Source organism: Nerophis lumbriciformis, linkage group LG22 (assembly GCF_033978685.3).
Source record: "Nerophis lumbriciformis linkage group LG22, RoL_Nlum_v2.1, whole genome shotgun sequence".
NCBI classification, from domain to species: Eukaryota; Metazoa; Chordata; class Actinopteri; order Syngnathiformes; family Syngnathidae; genus Nerophis; species Nerophis lumbriciformis.
The window spans coordinates 36190894-36209576 of record NC_084569.2 but is presented as its reverse complement, the minus strand read 5'-3'; the positions used below and the strand labels follow the sequence as shown (position 1 = coordinate 36209576).

At 38.9% G+C, this 18683-nt stretch overlaps 1 protein-coding gene across 1 annotated transcript in view; it reads left to right on the top strand.

Annotated features, from left to right (window-relative positions):
- The first annotated feature begins 5122 nt into the window (after positions 1-5122).
- The window catches only part of septin12 (septin 12), a 244464-nt gene continuing 230903 nt past the window's right edge, over positions 5123-18683 (top strand). The window contains exon 1 of the mRNA XM_061973802.1: positions 5123-5361. Within this exon, the coding sequence (XP_061829786.1) occupies positions 5307-5361 (55 nt within the window). The 5' untranslated portion in view covers positions 5123-5306. The remainder of the gene's footprint in view (positions 5362-18683) is intronic.

The window sequence follows — 18683 nt, the reverse complement described above, 5'->3', positions numbered from 1 at the left end:
GATTCAAAAACGATATTTTTCAGATTCAAAAGGATTCTCTATTCATTCAATACATAGGATTTCAGCAGGATCTACCCCAGTCTGCTGACATGCAAGCAGAGTAGTAGATTTTTGTAAAAAGCTTTTATAATTGTAAAGGACAATGTTTTATTAACTGATTGCAATAATGTAAATTTGTTTTAACTATTAAATGAACCAAAAATATGACTTATTTTATCTTTGTGAAAATATTGGACAGTGTGTTGTCAAGCTTATGAGATGTGATGCAAGTGTATTATTTTTTTATAAATGTCTAATGATAATGTCAATGAGGGATTTTTAATCACTGCTATGTTGAAATTGTAACTAATATTGATACTGTTGTTGATAATATTCATTTTTGTTTCACTACTTTTGGTTTGTTCTGTGTCGTGTTTGTGTCTCCTGTCAATTGCTCTGTTTATTGACAGAGTGTTGCTGGGTCGGGTTTGGTTTTGGAACTGGATTGCATTGTTATGGTATTGCTTTGTATTATTTTGTTGGATTGATTAATAAAAATTTAAAAAAATAATAAAATAAAATAAATAAATACAAATACGGGCAGCACGGTGAGGGAGGGGTTAGTGCGTCTGCCTCACAAAACGAAGGTCCTGAGTAGTCGTGAGTTCAATCCCGGCCTCGGGATCTTTCTGTGTGGAGTTTGCATGTTCTCCCCGTGACTGCGTGGGTTCCCTCCGGGTACTCCGGCTTCCTCCCACCTCCAAAGACATGCACCTGGGGATAGGTTGATTGGCAACACTAAATTGGCCTTAGTGTGTGAATGTGAGTGTGAATGTTGTCTGTCTATCTGAGTTGGCCCTGCGATGAGGTGGCGACTTGTCCAGGGTGTACCCCGCCTTCCGCCCGATTGTAGCTGAGATAGGCTCCAGCGCCCCCCGCGACCCCGAAGGGAATAAGCGGTAGAAAATGGATGGATGGATGGATGGATGGAAATACAAATACAAATACAAATAAAAATCGATTTTTGAAAAATGAGAATCGATACTGAATCGTATGTGAGAATCGCGATTTGAATTCGAATCGATTTTTTCCCACATCCCTTATATATATATATATATATATATATATATATATATATATATATATATATATATATATATATATATATATATATATATATATATATATATATATATATATATATACCCTTTTGTGTGAATGAGTGTAAATGGGTGAGGGAGGTTTTTTGGGTTGGTGCACTAATTGTAAGTGTATCTTGTGTTTTTTTATGTTGATTTAATAAAAAAACAACCACAACAAAACAAAAACAAAACGATACCGATAATAAAAAAAACGATACCGATAATTTCCGATATTACATTTTAACGCATATAATATATATATATATATATATATATATATATATATATATAAGAAATACTTGAATTTCAGTTAATTCTAGCTATAAATATACCCCCCCCCCCCCCCCCCCCCAATCTCCCGAATTCGGAGGTCTCAAGGTTGGCAAGTATGTTTCTAGCTGTCAACTGTCAGTTTAGGCCGGGGGTCAGCAACCCGCGGCTCTAGAGCCACATGCGGCTCTTTAGCGGCGCCGTGGTGGCTCCATGGAGCTTTTTCAAAAATGTATGACAATGTGAAAAAAATGTGGTGAAGAATGTTATTTGTTTTAATATGGTTTCTGTAGGAGGACAAACACGACACAAAGCTTCCTAATTGTTAGAAAGCCCACTGTTTAATATGTTTGTGCTTCACTGATGAGAGAGTATTTGGTGAGCGCCGTTTTGTCCTACTAATTTCAGCGGCCCTTGAACTCACCGTTGTGTGGACTGTAACTCAACAGTTTGTTTAAATGTGTAACTTTCTCCGACGCTGCCACAGAAAGACGTGATTTATGCCACTCCTTCTTTGTCTCATTTTGTCCACCAAACGTTTTATACTGTGCGTGAATGCACAAAGGTGAGCTTTGTTGATGTTTTTGACTTGTTATGGAGTGCTAATCAGGAATATTTGGTCACTGCATGACTGCAAGCTAATCCATGCTAACATGCTATTTAGGCTAGCCGTGTGTACATATTGCATCACTATGCCTCGTTTGTAGGTATATTTGAGCTCATTTAATTTCCTTTACTTATGTCCTCTGTGTATTTAGTTTATTCTTGTTTCATGAAATATTATCTGTATGTAACATTGGCTACATTTCTGATAGTTGTTTGTGCGCCATGTTGTTCCAGACCACAGCAAACATTACCCAGCTTGCAAAGATTGTAATAACTCCATTAGAAGAAGACGGCCTCGACCCACACATCTATACCTTTGGCCATTCTAAGACAGTCATTTCCAGGAGTTATCTCACCCTCTGAGAAGTTTTACTAATGTTTTCCAATGTTGTAAAAAATGTGTACCGTAGAATGAATTTTACATTTCAACATTTCTGTCAACAAAGGTTTGCTTCAGCCTAGTGATGGGTCCGGCAACACCGATGCATCGGCGCATGCGTCGAGCTCATAGAGCGAAACCCTGTGTCGGTGCGCGTACCGCTTTTAGAAAGTCACGTGACCGATCATGAGCTGCTTTGGTCACGTGACCGATACGCGAACTGTGTCGCACTGACGCCTCCTCTGTGCCCTGTGAGCGGCTCTTTTCTACAGCCGGAGAAATAATAACTAAGAAGAGAAAGCGTCTAAAATTGAATACGTTGGAAAAACTGTTTTTTTTTATTTTTATAAAAATGTGTAAAAAAATAATAATAATAATTTCCAGGTCCACAAGCATCCTCATTCACAACACGTTCTCTTAGATTTCCATGTTATGATACATGTTCACATTATTTATTGACTGTATCTAAAAAAGACAAAAAATATATTTTTATTTAAATGAAGTTATGAAATAATCCTAAATGAAATACAATGACTTGCTTTATATTATTGTATATACTAGGTCAGTGGTTCTCAACCTTTTTTCAGCAATGCACCCCCTGTGAATTTTTTTTAAATTCAAGTACCCCCTAATCAGAGCAAAGCATTTTTGGTTGAAAAAAAAAAGATAAAGAAGTAAAATACAGCACTATGTCATCAGTTTCTGATTTATTAAATTGTATAACAGTGCAAAATATTGCTCATTTGTAGTGGTCTTTCTTGAACTATTTGGAAAAAAAGATATAAAAATAGCTAAAAACTTGTTGAAAAATAAATAAGTGATTCAATTATAAATAAAGATTTCTACACCTAGAAGTAATAATCAACTTAAAGTGCCCTCTTTGGGGATTGTACTAGAGCTCCATCTGGATTCATGAACTTAATTCTAAACATTTCTTCACAAAAAAAAAAAATCTTTAACATCAATATTTATGGAACATGTCCACAAAAAATCTAGCTGTCAACACTGAATATTGCATTGTTGCATTTCTTTTCACAGTTCTTTTTGACAGACATTTTAGTGACAAACCTGAGCTTGTGTTTCACGGAGTTTATGAACTTACATTCATATTTTGTTGAAGTATTATTCAATAAATATATTTATAAAAGGATTTTTGAATTGTTGCTATTTTTAGAATATTTTAAAAAAAATCTCACGTACCCCTTGGCATACCTTCAAGTACCCCCAGGGGTACGCGTACCCCCATTTGAGAACCACTGTACTAGGTCATAAAATCAGTGTCAGTTGAGTCGGTCCATAGGTTGCCTGAAGGGATTTTTAATGTCCAGCAGATGTCAGTATTTAGTGACACAGTATCAATACAGTTTTGCAATGTGTCGAAACGCTTCATGAGGCTTCATCAACCCATCACTACTTCAGCCTTCAACACAGTCATTTTGATAGCAGGCTACTATACCTAATTAGCCACTTACATCATGTGTTGCCATCATTATGACACTTATATAAGTATTTTAATTTTTTGCAGCTCCAGACCGATTACTTTTTTGTATTTGTGGTCCAAAATGGCTCTTTCAACATTTGGGGTTGCCCCCCTGGTTTAGGCTGCTCGCCGGTGTTGTGCCGGAAAACGCACCCCTGCCATAATATGCACCCCCTGACGCGGGAGCGCGCTTACGTCACTCGATTGCATCACTCGTCTCGAAAAGTATATCTAACTCGGCTGTTGGCTGAAATAGCCTCTTTTAAATCGCCTCTTTCGGCATAAAAAAGTACATAAAGTGAAATAATCCAAGTTTTCTTTAATTGTGCTTTACTTGTGGATGAATTAAAAATTGTGAGCATTTAATGATTTCGCCGTCATTCAAGTGGCTGAAATCGCCTCTTTCGGCATAAAAAAGTACATAAAGTGAAATAATCCAAGTTTACTTTAATTGTGCTTTACTTGTGGATGAATTAAAAATTGTGAGCATTTAATGATTTCGCCGTCATTAGATCAGATAAGGCGAAAACAACCAATTAATATTGGAATATTTGCTGTCCCGAAAATGTAGTATGTAGTATGCCGAAAGAGGCGATTTAAAAGAGGCTATTTCATCACAATTTTTAATTCATCCACAAGTAAAGCACAATTAAAGAAAACTTGGATTATTTCACTTTATGTACTTTTTTATGCCGAAAGAGGCGATTTAAAAGAGGCTATTTCAGCCAACAGCCGAGTTAGATATACTTTTCGAGACGAGTGATGCAATCGAGTGACGTAAGCGCGCTCCCGCGTCAGGGGGTGCATATTATGGCAGGGGTGCGTTTTCCGGCACAACACCGGCTCCTCATCACCACTTCAAGATGGCGGCCGAATTTCTCGCGTCACAGCAGCTAATGCTGCGTCTGCTTATACGATGACTATATTCCTACATCCACACGCACGTTCAAAAAGTTAGCCTGTTATAGAATAACATCACCCAGCATTTTCCTAAAGGCGGGAGAATACATTAGTCGGCTACTTTTTGGTCCCCTTAACGCTGGACAATTAACCCCTCGAATCCATCTTACAAAGTTTGTCGAGAAGTGTCGCTTCCACTGCAGTCCAACTTGTAGCCAAGGGGGAGACATCTGTGGGGGGCGACAGAAAGAGAAAATTGACTGATTTGTTTTTCCTCCAGGTGTTGTACGTGCAGCTCCGCCCACCATCAGTGCAGCAAAGCCGGGGTGGCCGCGGGGTCTGTCTGGGGGTGGAAGGAAGGCTGGCTTCAGGGGGGGCGTGACTGTGGAACCCACTCAAAGTAAGAAGTCACGGCTCGGCCACGGCAGTCAGACCACAGCAGCAGAAGTTCACTACTACTAAGTTCCACTTTGCTCCTCATATTCTTTCACACGGACTTCATTTTTGGAGCAGTGCTGGGGGGAAGAAAACCGCCACTTTATCAGACAGGATGTCGGCACTCTCCGTGAATGACCACCTCGAAGGGATTTTATCAGATTTTGAAGGTATGTATGGTCGTAATAGATGACTTTATTGCTGCTTGTTTTGTTGCTGTAGTAAAAGGTAAACGCTACCCCCGTTTACTTAGTCATTTTGAAGCGTTTTTATTATTTTATGACTTGCTTAACCTTCCTCTTGTGTTAGCTTTCTGTTACCATCTCTTATGTTAACGGGTCGGTTTTGACCCATGTCTTAAATCAGCTGTAAAATACACTAAAAACAATTATCTATCATCCAATTTGTTTCTCATCTCTTGGTTACCTTGTTGGGCTTCCTTATCCATGAAAATATTGGTTTTAATATTTTTGGTGTGGGCCATTGGGCCTTTTGTTTTTGTCAGTATACCCCTCGATTTCAATTTAAAAAATGGTAAAATGAACCTCAAGAGAATCGTATAAATAAATAAAAGGTTGTTGTGTCACCTGACTATTATTGAGGGGTATTAGAACACATCTCTTGAATAAATTTGTTTAATTTATTTTTTCATTTTAATAATTTTAACTATAGTAACATCTATGGTGTTACGGGTCAATTTCAACCCATATATATTTAGTAAATATATATGGGTTGAAATTGACCTGTCAGTGTGTTCAGTTTTGGCTCTAATTATTGCTTTATTATCTTGTTTTTATATTTGAAACCGACCCTAACAACACCGAGGTCATAATTTCAACCAGAGCATTTTATAATTAAGTGGAAAAAAAGAAAAAAGTTTTATTTTGTTGAAATAGAGGTTCTTGAGAAAGTCAAAAAGCCTTAAAGCAAAGAAATAAATTTATGTGGTTCTTTTATGCATTCAAAAACTAAAACGGGTCGGTGCCGACCCTAACACAAGACGAAGGTTAATTGAGTCTTACAGTTTCAAGGGACAATAGCCTATTTGCAGTGTTTTTCAACCACTGTGCCGCGGCCGTGGGAGATGATTGAATATCACCTAATTGGGTTAAAAATATTTTTTACAAACCAGTAATTATAATCCGCAAATGTGAAGTGAATTGTGAATTATATTTATATAGCGCTTTTCTCTAGTGACTCAAAGCGTTTTACGTAGTTAAACCCAATATCTAAGTTTAGGGATGTCCGATAATGGCTTTTTTTGCCGATATTCCGATATTGTCCAACTCTTAATTACCGATACCGATATATACAGTCGTGGAATTAACATTATGCCTAATTTGGACAAGATAAGGTCCTTTTAAAAAAAATTAATTAAATAATATAAGATATATTTAGTAAATATATATGGGTTGAAATTGACCCGTAACACCATGTTACGGGTCAATTTCAACCCATATATATTTACTAAATATATATGGGTTGAAATTGACCCGTAACACCATAGATGTTACTATAGTTAAAATTATTAAAATGAAAAAATAAATTAAACACATTTATCCAGGTTTTTGCACTTCCGATCCGATACCGATATTGTTTTTGCACTTCCGATCCGATACCGATACTGCCCGATACCGACCGATACTGGCCTATCCGAGCATGTATTAAAGTTTAAGTTATTTAGCCTACTTAGTTGTCAGAATCATGTTGAAAAGGGTTTTAGTACTCTTGATAACAACTAGCCAGCTGAATTAGGGGAGTTTGAATAATACACAATGGTTGGTAACAAGAAACTGACCTGTTTATTCAAGGATAAACACAAAATAGACAAAATTATACATGACAAACAGAAATGGCATCATTGAAACTAGGGCTGGGCGATATGGCCTTTTTTAAATATTGCGATATTTTAAGGCCATATTGCGATACACGATATGTATCTCGATATTTTGCCTTAGCCTTGAATGAACACTTGATGCATATAATCACAGCAGTATGATGATTCTATGTGTTTTGATTGATTGATTGAGACTTTTATTAGTAGGTTGCACAGTGAAGTACATATTCCGTACAATTGACCACTAAATGGTAACACCCCAATAAGTTTTTCAACTTGTTTAAGTCGGGGTCCACTTAAATTGATTCATGATACAGATATATACTATCAGATATATACTATCATCATAATACAGTCATCACACAAGATAATCACATTGAATTATTTACATTATTTATAATCCAGGGTGTGGAGGGGGGCGCCGGATGTAAGTGTCAAAAAGACAGCCAAAAGAGTTTGATATGAGAATAAATCTAAAGTTAAAATATAGGGTAGAAATGCACCCATTTGCAGGAAATGTAGTCTTGATTTTCAACATTTTCTTTCAAGGCTTGCATGTCTACATTAAAACATTCTTCTTCATACTGCATTAATATATGCTACTTTTAAACTTTCATGCAGAGAAGGAAATCACAACTAAATAGATCACTAATTTTTTCAGACGGTGTTGATCTGGAAATGTTTGCCTCGGCATTTTGATGGTGTGGACGTGTGGCACCGAATGGAGATAAGCGTCTCGACAGACATTACAATATTTGAACAATGATGACGAAAACGGTTTTCTCTGTCGTGTCCTTGTGTCGAAAATTGTTATGCGCTTATTTTTCTATTTGATTTTGTGCGTGGCATAGATTTGCCGTGCGCAGGGGACGTTTGAGCAGGCACGCACCTTAGCGGCTGCGCTAGCATCACAGCTAACGTTAGCCATGCTGCTACCTGCTTGGGGAGGGCGTATACGTATGTGACGTATGACGTGACAGTATGTGACGTATGATGTGACAGTATGTGACGTATGTCGTGACAGTATGTGACGTGTGTAAGAAGGTGCGCTCGCTGTCTGTGAGAGGGAGAGACAGGAAAGAGTGAGAAGAGCAGCAGCAGTGGCCGTGCCCCGGAATCATTTTTGGTGATTTAACCCCCAATTCCAACCCTTGATGCTGAGTGTCAAGCAGGGAGGTAATGGCTCCCATTTTTATAGTCTTTGGTATGATTCGGCCGGGGTTTGAACTCACAACCTATTGATCTAAAGTACCAATGATTGTCACACACACACACTATGTGTGGTGAAATTTGTCCTCTGCATTTGACCCATCCCCTTGTTCACCCCCTGGGAGGTGAGGGGAGCAGTGGGCAGCAGCGGTGGCCGCGCCCGGGAATCATTTTTGGTGATTTAACCCCCAATTCCAACCCTTGATGCTGAGTGTCAAGCAGGAAGGTAATGGGTCCCATTGTTATAGTCTTTGGTATGACCTCCTCATCAGACTCATCAGATGTGTATGTGTCTTCTGGATGATACTCCACATTGTCTTCCTCCTCAGAAATCTGTTCATCCGTATCACTATGCTGCTCTGTGTCCTCTCCCTCATTTTCACCAAAAATATTATCCCGAACTCCTCACTGTAAATCTTTTTTTCATTTTTGCATGCTGCAAATTGAAGATGTGCACTCTGCAAGTCACCAACTCTATACTGAATTGACCTCACATGTCTGGACATGCCTGTCTTTGTTTGTTTTAGTACTGGATAACAAGGTAAAATGAGAATACCCTAAAGCTCACATGATTGGTAGAGGAGCTGCCTGTCAGTGTGTTCAGTTTTGGCTCTAATTATTGCTTTATTATCTTGTTTTTATATTTGAAACCGACCCTAACAACACCGAGGTCATAATTTCAACCAGAGCATTTTATAATTAAGTGGGAAAAAAAAAAAGTTTTATTTTGTTGAAATAGAGGTTCTTGACAAAGTCAAAAAGCCTTAAAGCAAAAAAATAAATTTATGTGGTTCTTTTATGCATTCAAAAACTAAAACGGGTCGGTGCCGACCCTAACACAAGACGAAGGTTAATTGAGTCTTACAGTTTCAAGGGACAATAGCCTATTTGCAGTGTTTTTCAACCACTGTGCCGCGGCCGTGGGAGATGATTGAATATCACCTAATTGGGTTAAAGATATTTTTTACAAACCAGTTATTATAATCCGCAAATGTGAAGTGAATTGTGAATTATATTTATATAGCGCTTTTCTCTAGTGACTCAAAGCGTTTTACGTAGTTAAACCCAATATCTAAGTTTAGGGATGTCCGATAATGGCTTTTTTTGCCGATATTCCGATACTGTCCAACTCTTAATTACCGATACCGATATATACAGTCGTGGAATTAACATTATGCCTAATTTGGACAAGATACGGTCCTTTTAAGAAAAAATAATTAAATAAAATAACATTTTCTTGAATAAAGAAGAAAGTAAAACAATATAAAAACAGTTACTTAGAAACTAATAATTAATGAAAATTAGTAAAATTAACTGTTAAAGGTTAGTACTATTAGTGGACCAGCTTATGTGTGCTTACGGACTGTATCCCTTGCAGACTGTATTGATATATATTGATATATAATGTAGGAACCACAATATTAATAACAGAAAAAAACAACCCTTTTGTGTGAATGAGTGTAAATGGGAGAGGGAGGTTTTTTGGGTTGGTGCACTAATTGTAAGTGATTTTTATGTTGATTAAATTTTTTTTTAAAAACAACAAAAAAAAACATACCGATAATTTAAAAAAAAACGATACCGATAATTTCCGATTTTACATTTTAAAGCATTTATCGGCCGATAATATCGGCCTGCCGATATTATCGGCCGATAAATGACATCTCTACTATTAACAGTGTTTTTCAGCACACAAGTGTGCCGTGAGATACAGTCTGGTGTGCCATGGGAGATTATGTCATTTCACCTCACATTTTTTGTAAATTTGCTGGTAATGTTTTACTTTTAGCCTTAAACATAACACATAATGCAGACCTGGGCAAATTAGGGCCCTTTTAAGCTTTTCAATCTGGCCCGCTGGACATTCCTAAACATTTTTTTTTAGATCTTTAAGCTGGAAAGTTTAGCTGCCATTATGATGTGCAGTGATGTTTTCTAATGACCGTAAGTCTTGAACTACCGTATTTCCTCGAATTAGCGCCCGGGCGGTAATTAATTTAAAATCTCTTCTCACTCCGGCGCTTACCAAAGGCATGCAGTAAATTTAGGCATGCGCTTATAAATTTGAGTGTGATGTAAGGATAATCATGACATCGCTTAATGCCGCAATAAAATTTAAAGCACAATTAATTATTTTTGTTTGGGTCCATCCATCCATCTTCTTCCGCTTATCCGAGGTCGGGTCGCGGGGGCAGCAGCTTAAGCAGGGAAGCCCAGACTTCCCTCTCCCCAGCCACTTCGTCCAGCTCCTCCCGGGGGATCCCGAGGCGTTCCCAGGCCAGCCGGGAGACATAGTCTTCCCAACGTGTCCTGGGTCTTCCCCGTGGCCTCCTACCGGTCGGACGTGCCCTAAACACCTCCCTAGGGAGGCATCCTGAACAGATGCCCGAACCACCTCTTCTGGCTCCTCTCGATGTGGAGGAGCAGCGGCTTTACTTTGAGCTCCCCCCGGATGACAGAGCTTCTCACCCTATCTCTAAGGGAGAGCCCCGCCACCCGGCGGAGGAAACTCATTTCGGCCGCTTGTACCCGTGATCTTGTCCTTTCGGTCATGACCCAAAGCTCATGACCATAGGTGAGGATGGGAACGTAGATCGACCGGTAAATTGAGAGCTTTGCCTTCCGGCTCAGCTCCTTCTTCCCCACAACGGATCGATACAGCGTCCGCATTACTGAAGACGCCGCCCCGATCCGCCTGTCGATCTCACCATCCACTCTTCTTCTCTGTTTGGGTCCGAAAAGGCAATTATAATGTGACACTCTTTATTTTTACAAGGGGTCATTCAACAATTACGTACGCATTTTTCTGTATGTAAAAACGCATGAAAAACAAATTGAAAATAAAACATGCTACTTTCATTCTTAACTACGATTGTAACAACAAACATTATCAATCAATGTAAACAACATCCGTGAGGCCAGAGAGAAAATAACGCTAAAAACGTAGTAGGTACGTGACGGTAAATCGAGACATGCGCATACTATTTTTTTTTTTTTAACTAGCTTTTTATCTTATGTTGTATTTTTCCATTGTATAATGTCTGGTAATGCATGTATTCTTTGTATTTTAATTTTGTATGCTCCTATATGGACCCCAGGAAGACTAGCAGTCGCCTTGGCGTCAGCTAATGGGGATCCATTCAATAAACAATATGTACCCGGCGGCAATTCAAGGAAATACGGTATACTAAGTTAGGGATGTCCCGATCCGATATTTGGATTGGATCGGCTGCCGATATTTGCCAAAAATTGTGTATCGGCAAGGCATGGGAAAATGCCGATCCAGATCTAGTTTAAAAAAAAACTCCGGTCCGTGTTTTCCAACGCACCGATTTAAATAATACATTCCACTTTTCTGCTGCTCCGTAATTTCCGTTCCGCATTTTCCAGCACACCTTCAACACATCCACAGGTCTGTGAATTCTCACGCAGTTGCTTTTAGCTGCTGGCATTACACGACAGGCTCTTCTCACTCTTTCCTGTGTCTCCCTCTCACAGACAGCAAGCGCACCTTCTTACACACGTCACATACTGTCACGTCATACGTCACATACTGTCACGTCATACGTCACATACGTGTACGTCCTCCCCGAGCAGAGAGGTAGCAGCATGGCTAACGTTAGCTGTGATGCTAGCGCAGCCGCGCGAGCAACGCTCCCTCTAAGGTGCTCGCCTGTGCAATTGCGCACTGTTTAAGCGTCCTCTGCGCATAGCAAATCTATGCCACGCACAAAATCAAATAAAAAAATAAGCGCATAACAATTTTCGACACACGGACCCTATATTTTAACTTTAGATTTATTCTCATATCAAACTCTTTTGGCTGTCTTTTTGGCACTTACATCCGGCGCCCCCCTCCACACCCTGGATTATAAATAATGTAAATAATTCAATGTGATTATCTTGTGTGATGACTGTATTATGATGATAGTATATATCTGTTAGTATATATCTGTATCATGAATCAATTTAAGTGGACCCCGACTTAAACAAGTTGAAAAACTTATTAGGGTGTTACCATTTAGTGGTCAATTGTACGGAATATGTACTGTACTGTGCAACCTACTAATAAAAGTCTCAATCAATCAATCAAAACACACAGAATCATCATACTGATGTGATTATATGCATCAAGTGTTCATTCAAGGCTAAGGCAAAATATCGAGATATATATTGTGTATCTCAATATGGCCTTAAAATATCGCAATATTAAAAAAAAGGCCATATCACCCAGCCCTAGTTCAATGATGCCATTTCTGTTTGTCATGTATAATTTTGTCTATTTTGTGTTTATCCTTGAATAAACAGGTCAGTTTCTTGTTACCAACCATTGTGTATTATTCAAACTCCCCTAATTCAGCTGGCTAGTTGTTATCAAGAGTACTAAAACCCTTTTCAACATGATTCTGACAACTAAGTAGGCTAAATGACTTTAAACTTTAATACATGCTCGGATAGGCCAGTATCGGTCAGTATCGGTATCGGACCGGAAATGCAAAAACAATATTGGTATCGGATCGGAAGTGCAAAAACCTGGATCGGGACATCCCTATACTAAGTAGAGATGTCCGATAAGATCGGACTGCCGATATTATCGGCCGATAAACGCTTTAAAATGTAATATTGTAAATTATCGGTATGTGCAGTAAAACTACACATACAGCACATTTGAGCAATCAGTTAAAAATGTGAAAGACAAGGAACTTTGTAAAGAAAGTTTAGTCTCTTCATATACCACATCCTAGTGTGTTCCTGCTACAAGTTGCCTGGATCTTTGATGTAGTAGTTTGGAGTCAGATGCACAGGTAATAGATCAGCAATAATAATGTAATTGTGAGCACTGTGTCTGAAAGGTTACGAGAGAATGAAAACAATAGCATCTTTTTTTAGCGTCAGGAAATGTGTGTGAATGAGCAGCCTGTGCCACAAACACTGTGTGTGTCTGTTCCATCCCTCCTGCTTGCTCCACATGTGTACCCAGTTGAGACCTCTGGGCTCAGCTAAACTAAGTCTTTGTACCTTTTTTAAAAGTACTGTCATGGTAAAGTAGTATTAACTTTGGCCAAGCAAAAGCTCTACCTTTTTGATATCAGTCTTTACTTTTCTATCCCTATTCTAGCTTTACTTTTAAAGTAGCAAGTCCCAGGAACGTAGGTTTTGGGGATAATGTAGAACATTGTGAGTTTAGTACTTGTGCACTATGGAAAGGAAACCACAGAAATCCTTCAACATCCAAATCACAACAGGATGACAGCTCTCTGAGTTTGTTTTCCTTTGTCCCCCGCCCATGTGCATGCAGTGGAAAACATATACACAAGCACCGACATTTGGATTTATGTTAATGTTGAAATCTACACTGTACGTATCCTCAACTGTACAAATAATAAATTGATACATATACAATATATATATAGTTTACACTGTTTTTGAACGTTTGCTTTCTATCACAAGACACATAAAAGTGAGCACACATTTCTGCAAAAATCGTGTTACATCTTTTCATGGGACAACACTGAATAGATGACAGTTTGATAAAATGTAAAGTAAAGTAGTCAGTAGGGATGTGCCGATCGATTGGTCGATTTTCATGAAAAAGTATTTGATCGCCATTGCCGATCAATTACTTTTTTCGCTGAGTTTGCGTGGTCCCAACTGGCTGACCGTATTTCTTTATAGTCCCTTGACTGACAAGCAGCTGGCATCTACAAACCCCGTTTCCATATGAGTTGGGAAATTGTGTTAGATGTAAATATAAACGGAATACAATGATTTGCAAATCATTTTCAACCCACATTCAATTGAATGCTCTACAAAGACAAGATATTTCATGTTCAAACTCATAAACTCATAAAATAATAATTTAATTAGAATTTCATGGCTGCAACACGTGTCAAAGTAGTTGGGAAAGGGCATGTTCACCACTGTGTTACATGGCCTTTCCTTTTAACAACACTCAGTAAACGTTTGGGAACTGAGGAGACACATTTTGTAAGCTTCCCATTCTTGCTTGATGTACAGCTTAAGTTGTTCAACAGTCCGGGGGTCTCCGTTGTGCTATTTTAGGCTTCATAATGTGCCACACATTTTCAATGGGAGACAGGTCTGGACTACAGGCAGGCCTGTCTAGTACCCACACTCTTTTACTATGAAGCCATGTTGATGTAACACGTGGCTTGGCATTGTCTTGCTGAAATAAGCAGGGGCGTCCATGGTAACGTTGCTTGGATGGCAACATATGTTGCTCCAAAACCTGTATGTACCTTTCAGCATTAATGGCGCCTTCACAGATGTGTAAGTTAACCATGTCTTGGGCACTAATACACCCCCATACCATCACAGATGCTGGCTTTTCAACTGTGCGCCTATAACAATCCGGATGGTTATTTTCCTCTTTGGTCCGGAGGACACGACGTACACAGTTTCCAAAAAACAATTTGAAATGTGGAGTCGTCAGACCACAGAACACTTTTCCACTTTGTATCAGTCCATCTTAGATGAGCTCAGGCCCAGCAAAGCCGACGGAGTTTCTGGGTGTTGTTGATAAACGGTTTTCACTTTCGTAGGAGAGTTTTAACTTGCACTTACAGATGTAGCGACCAACTGTAGTTACTGACAGTGGGTTTCTGAAGTGTTCCTGAGCCCATGTGGTGATATCCTTTACACACCGATGTCGCTTATTGATGCAGTACAGCCTGAGGGATGGAAGGTCACGGGCTTAGCTGCTTACGTGCAGTGATTTCTCCAGATTCTCTGAACCCTTTGATGATATTACGGACCGTAGATGGTGAAATAGCTAAATTCCTTGCAATAGCTGGTTGAGAAAGGTTTTTCTTAAACTGTTCAACAATTTGCTCACGCATTTGTTGACAAAGTGGTGACCCTCGCCCCATCCTTGTTTGTGAATGACTGAGCATTTCATGGAATCTACTTTTATACCCAATCATGGCACCCACCTGTTCCCAATTTGCCTGTTCACCTGTGGGATGTTCCAAATAAGTGTCTGATGAGCATTCCTCAACTTTATCAGTATTTATTGCCACCTTTCCCAACTTCTTTGTCACGTGTTGCTGGCATCAAATTCTAAAGTTAATGATTATTTGCACAAAAAAAAAAGTTTATCAATTTGAACATCAAATATGTTGTCTTTGTAGCAAATTCAACTGAATATGGGTTGAAAAGGATTTGCAAATCATTGTATTCCATTTATATTTACATCTAACACAATTTCCATACAACTCATATGGAAACGGGGTTTGTATTTGTGTTGCTATACAGTGTGGAGCCTCTCCCTCAAGCTGCCAACAATCACCTCCATTACGGGAAATAAACTGTGACATTTTAGTTTTCTCCCCAAATTTTTGTTGTTGTTTTTGTCAATGTTTACAAATTCAGGGAATTTTTCCCTCTACACAAAAGGGACTTTGACAGAAAAAAACAAAGGATTTAAAGTGGTCATATTCTTAGACTTAGACTTCCTTTTTATTGTCATTCAAATTTGAACTTAACAGCACAGATAAGAATGACATTTCGTTACATAAGCTCATGGTAGTGCAGGATAAAAAAGTAATAAGGTGCATATATAAATAAATAAATATATATAAATAATATACATATATATATATATATATATATATATATATATATATATATATATATATATATATATATATATATATATATATATATATATATATATATAAAATAACTAAATATATATATAAATAAATAAATAGATTACCGTACAGATAAATATATTGCACTTTTTCACATGTGTCCACGTTTATGGATGTATGTTATATTGTCTTTTTTATTCCAGCGAGTTAATCCATTTTGGGGGGAGTTGAGGGGATAATTTAGTTATGATGCGTTCAAGAGTCTTACGGCCTGAGGGAAGAAGCTGTTACAGAACCTGGAGGTTCTGCTTCGGACATACTTGCCAACCCTCCCGGATTTTCCGGGAGACTCCCGAAATTCAGCGCCTCTCCCGAAAACCTCCCGGGACAAATTTTCTCCCGAAAATCTCCCGAAATTCAGGCGGAGCTGGAGGCCACGCCCCCTACAGCTCCATGCGGACCTGAGTCCGCTTTCCCACAATATAAAGAACGTCTACAGTAAAGCAGTCCGTCTGCCGTAAACAGCAATGTTGTGACACTCTTAAACAGGACAATGCTGCCATCTAGTGCATTTGATGAAAGCACTTTTGTGCGTGCCACACAACAATGCATAATCAGAGAGGGTGTTCAGCATGGTTAGAAAGATAGTGACAGAGAATAGAACAAGGATGGACAATTCAACCCTTAACTCAACAATGAGTAGATGAGTGTTATGTGTGTGTATATGTGTAAATAAATGAACACTGAAATTCAAGTATTTATTTTTATGTATATATATATATAGCTAGAATTCACTGAAAGTCAATTATTTCTTATATATATATATATATATAAATATATATATATATATATATATATATATATATATATATATATATATATATATGAAATACTTGACTTGGTGAATTCTAGCTGTAGATATACTCCTCCCCTCTTAACCACGCCCCCGCCCCAACCACGCCCGCCACCCCCCACCTCCCGAAATTGGAGGTCTCAAGGTTGGCAAGTATGGCTTCGGAGGCTGCGGAACCTCTTTCTAGAGTCCAGCAGTGAAAACAGTCCTTGGTGGGGGTGGGAGGAGTCTTTGCAGATTTTCTGAGCCCTGGTCAGGCAGCGGCTTTTTGCGATCTTCTGATTATGTCTCTATATTTAAAACACTTCCTTGTGGTGTACATAACATGTAATCGGGGTTCTTTGGTCAAAATTTTGCAAAGATTTTTTTTACAAACCATCTCCAATCCGCTTTCTGATGCGCCATTTTGTGGGTGATCTTATTTACATGTCTATACTTGAATTTACTGACAGATATGAGTTGAAACTATACGTCGCTTTTGTATTAGAAACGGCAACAGTGTGAGATGCATGTACGAGCCAGTCTGCCCCACAACAAGAGGATAGAGAAAATTAAGGAACTTATTGACTACAACGTGGGACTACAATGGCGGACTCACGCAAAGTTCTTTGGGTAAAACGTCACCATATATGAATATATCTGCTGATATCACCAATGGGAAAATCGTCACAAATGGGGCAAGCAAGTATGAAGGAAGCCAGCATTTGTTTTTATAAATATCTCTGCCATGCCTCCATGGTTTGATTAAAATGTTTTGGGACTTATGCAGATTGAAAAAAAAAAAAAAACAGGTACCAATAGGTAAAAAAAAGTTGGTTTTGCATAAAATATCCTCTTTAAATGAGTACTAAATAGTAGTTTCTGCTTTTGTTTAGTTAAAGTTAAAGTACCAATGATTGTCACACACACACTAGGTGTGACGAAATTATTCTCTGCATTTGACCCATCACCTTTGATCACCCCCTGGGAGGTGAGGTGAGGCGAGCAGTGAGCAGCAGCGGTGGCCGCGCCCGGGAATCATTTTTGGTGATTAAACCCCCAATTCCAACCCTTGATACTGAATGCCAAGCAGGGAGGTAATGGGTCCCATTTTTATAGTCTTTGGTATGACTCGGCCGGGGTTTGAACTCACAACCTACCGATCTCAGGGCGGACACTCTAACCACTAGGCCACTGAGTAGGTTATTGTGCACTATTGATTTTGTTTTGCTTAAACAATGTTATACTATTGCATGTGATCGGTATCAGTATTGGTATCGGCCGATCGCACATATGAATGATCGATATCGGAATCCGCAGCATAAAATTCTTATTGGAAGGCTCCTAGTAGTTAGTGTACAGCTTGTATAAGAGTATACATTTACTGTCCCCTCAAAAATAACTCTTAACACAGTAATGTCCATACTGCTGGTAACAAAAGGAAGTACATTCTGAGGTGAAAATGACCAAATTGGCCCCAATTAGCCATTTTCTCTCCTCGTTCAACTCAGAATAGGCCATGCTATGGTTGACCAAAGAAGAACATGTTCAGCGTCATACCCAGTGGTTGTGTTTGGAAAATAGACCAATGAGTGCTGCCAACATTTCTGCAGGGGTTAAAGGGATGGAGGGGCCAGCCAGTCAGTGTTCAGACCATACGCCATACACTGTGTCAAATTGTTCTCCTTGGCTTTTGTCCCAGAACGAAGCCTCTTCTAAAGATGATGCACAAGGAAGCCAGCAAGCTGTTTGCTGAAGACAAGCAGACTAAGGCCATGGATTACTAGAACCATTGGTCTGATGGTTCAGACAGTTTCCAGAGTATGTCATGGCAACCAGGTGAGACAAGTGTGTCTTGCTGACAGTTAACCATGGTTGTGGGAGTGTAATGGTCTGGGGCCATATGAATGCTGCACTGCAGAGCTAGGGTTCATTAAGGGAAACATGCATGCCATGAATGTGACATACTTAAGCAGAGCATGATCCCCTTCCTCCAAAAAC